Here is a 1,641-nt window from a genome sequence, read left to right as displayed (position 1 = left end):
ATGTATTGCTGCATCTCATAATTCCTCCTTTATGCTGACTTGTGTTTCATCCCATAGATGATGAAATAAAAGAAAGTGACACTCTATTTGTTGGTCTTATGAAAATAAACACATCTCTTTTTCCTCCTTAATCTTTCATTTAGCACATCATTGTATGATTATTAAAAATGTCCGTCTTTCTTCAAACAATAAGCAAAAGTCCTTCTTAAGGGTATGGAGGCAGAGGAGATGTGCTCTCTCATGCATCCTATAGCTTATTTTCTGCAGGCTAATCACTTGCAGAAGGGGAATAAGGCTAGCCCGTTTCTGGACATGGCCTTGCCCTCCCTTGGTCTAAGTACATCACAGTGATGGCAAGTTATGAGGTCCTCTTTTGGTACTGAGAGTGGGCTGGTCGCTTCCTCATTGTTACTATTTTTATTTTCAACTTCATCTGGTGGTTTTGATAGATTACTGACTATTTAATTTATGTTTTTATGTTGTTTATCACTGCACTGTGATCTCTAGCTCTCCTAGCTGTATGCTGGTGGTGTTTAATTATCTTCATGTTATAATATAACACTTATGAATCTGATATCACTGTATTTATTATAACTTATCTCACAGTAACATTACATCACATCACACTTGTTCAACAGTATACACAGATAACCGGATACAGAACTACTACCACATCTAACACCTCCCTTTTAAGAATATTTTTCATTTGGTTTGTACACTCTGCCATATTTAGATCTAGTTATTACAGTTCTACTACATTCATTATATCTATTAACAGGAGGAACAATATTATTATTTTCATGGACATTAATTTCTGGTTGATTCACTCCACCTCCTCCCTCTTGACTTTCTTTTCTTGTTCCGCTGATTTTCCTAAGAATTTCATCTTGTAGATCTGGGTAGTATTCATCTCGTCTCTCTTGGCAGTAAGGTGAGGAACAGGTGCTGCTACAAAACTTAGGAACACCATTCCTGTTAATTTACAGTAAAGGTTTTTTGAGTAATTTATATTATAAAGTAAAGTGAGGTAAAACAGAACCAATATTGAGACGGTTACAATTAATAAGAGAGTTCCATGCTCTATACAGTTATGTGCTTTTAAAGGTCTAAGAATACAGCTGATGTCTTTTTTTTCTTCCTTTGTTTAAATTTTGCCTTCGTGAACCTTCATATAAATGTGGTTGTTGCATCACTTGCTGATTTTCCTTTCTCATGCCCATACTGAATTTTTGCTGTAACTTCCTATCCTCTGAGGAATAGCAGTAAAGCTTACAATCCAGTCTGACTATAAAAGACATTTTCTTTCCCAGACAGGGGTGGTGACGTCGAGATCATGAAGATCCTCAACGCAGGAAGGGACCTGATACTGAAATTCTGGTCAATTCTTCCTAAACTGTTATGTGACAAGTCCAGCAGGAACAGTAATAGTTCGGAAGAGGAGGACAAGGCCGCGTCTTCGCAGCATTCTTCCAGCAGTGAGGATGAAGGTGGTGATGATGAAGAACAACAGTCACAAGAGATCAGTGACGATGACTCAGATGGTGATGATGATGATGATAAGTCGAGTCCCCTCCGGTGCCATATCTGTGAAAAGAAGTTGAACAGTAGGAATTCATTGAAAATCCACTTGAGGGACCACCG

At 37.8% G+C, this 1,641-nt stretch overlaps 1 protein-coding gene across 1 annotated transcript in view; it reads right to left on the bottom strand.

The window, feature by feature from the left end:
* LOC127749620 (myb-like protein X) overlaps positions 1 to 1,641 on the bottom strand; it is a 3,641-nt gene that overhangs the window by 866 nt on the left and 1,134 nt on the right. The window contains exon 3 of the mRNA XM_052268483.1: positions 828 to 972. Within this exon, the coding sequence (XP_052124443.1) occupies positions 828 to 972 (145 nt within the window). The remainder of the gene's footprint in view (positions 1 to 827; positions 973 to 1,641) is intronic.

Source organism: Frankliniella occidentalis, unplaced genomic scaffold (assembly GCF_000697945.3).
Source record: "Frankliniella occidentalis isolate FOCC.00 unplaced genomic scaffold, Focc_3.1 Scaffold70, whole genome shotgun sequence".
Lineage (NCBI taxonomy): Eukaryota > Metazoa > Arthropoda > Insecta > Thysanoptera > Thripidae > Frankliniella > Frankliniella occidentalis.
Note: the sequence above shows the minus strand (reverse complement) of the source record. Positions and strands in the feature narration are given on the sequence as shown.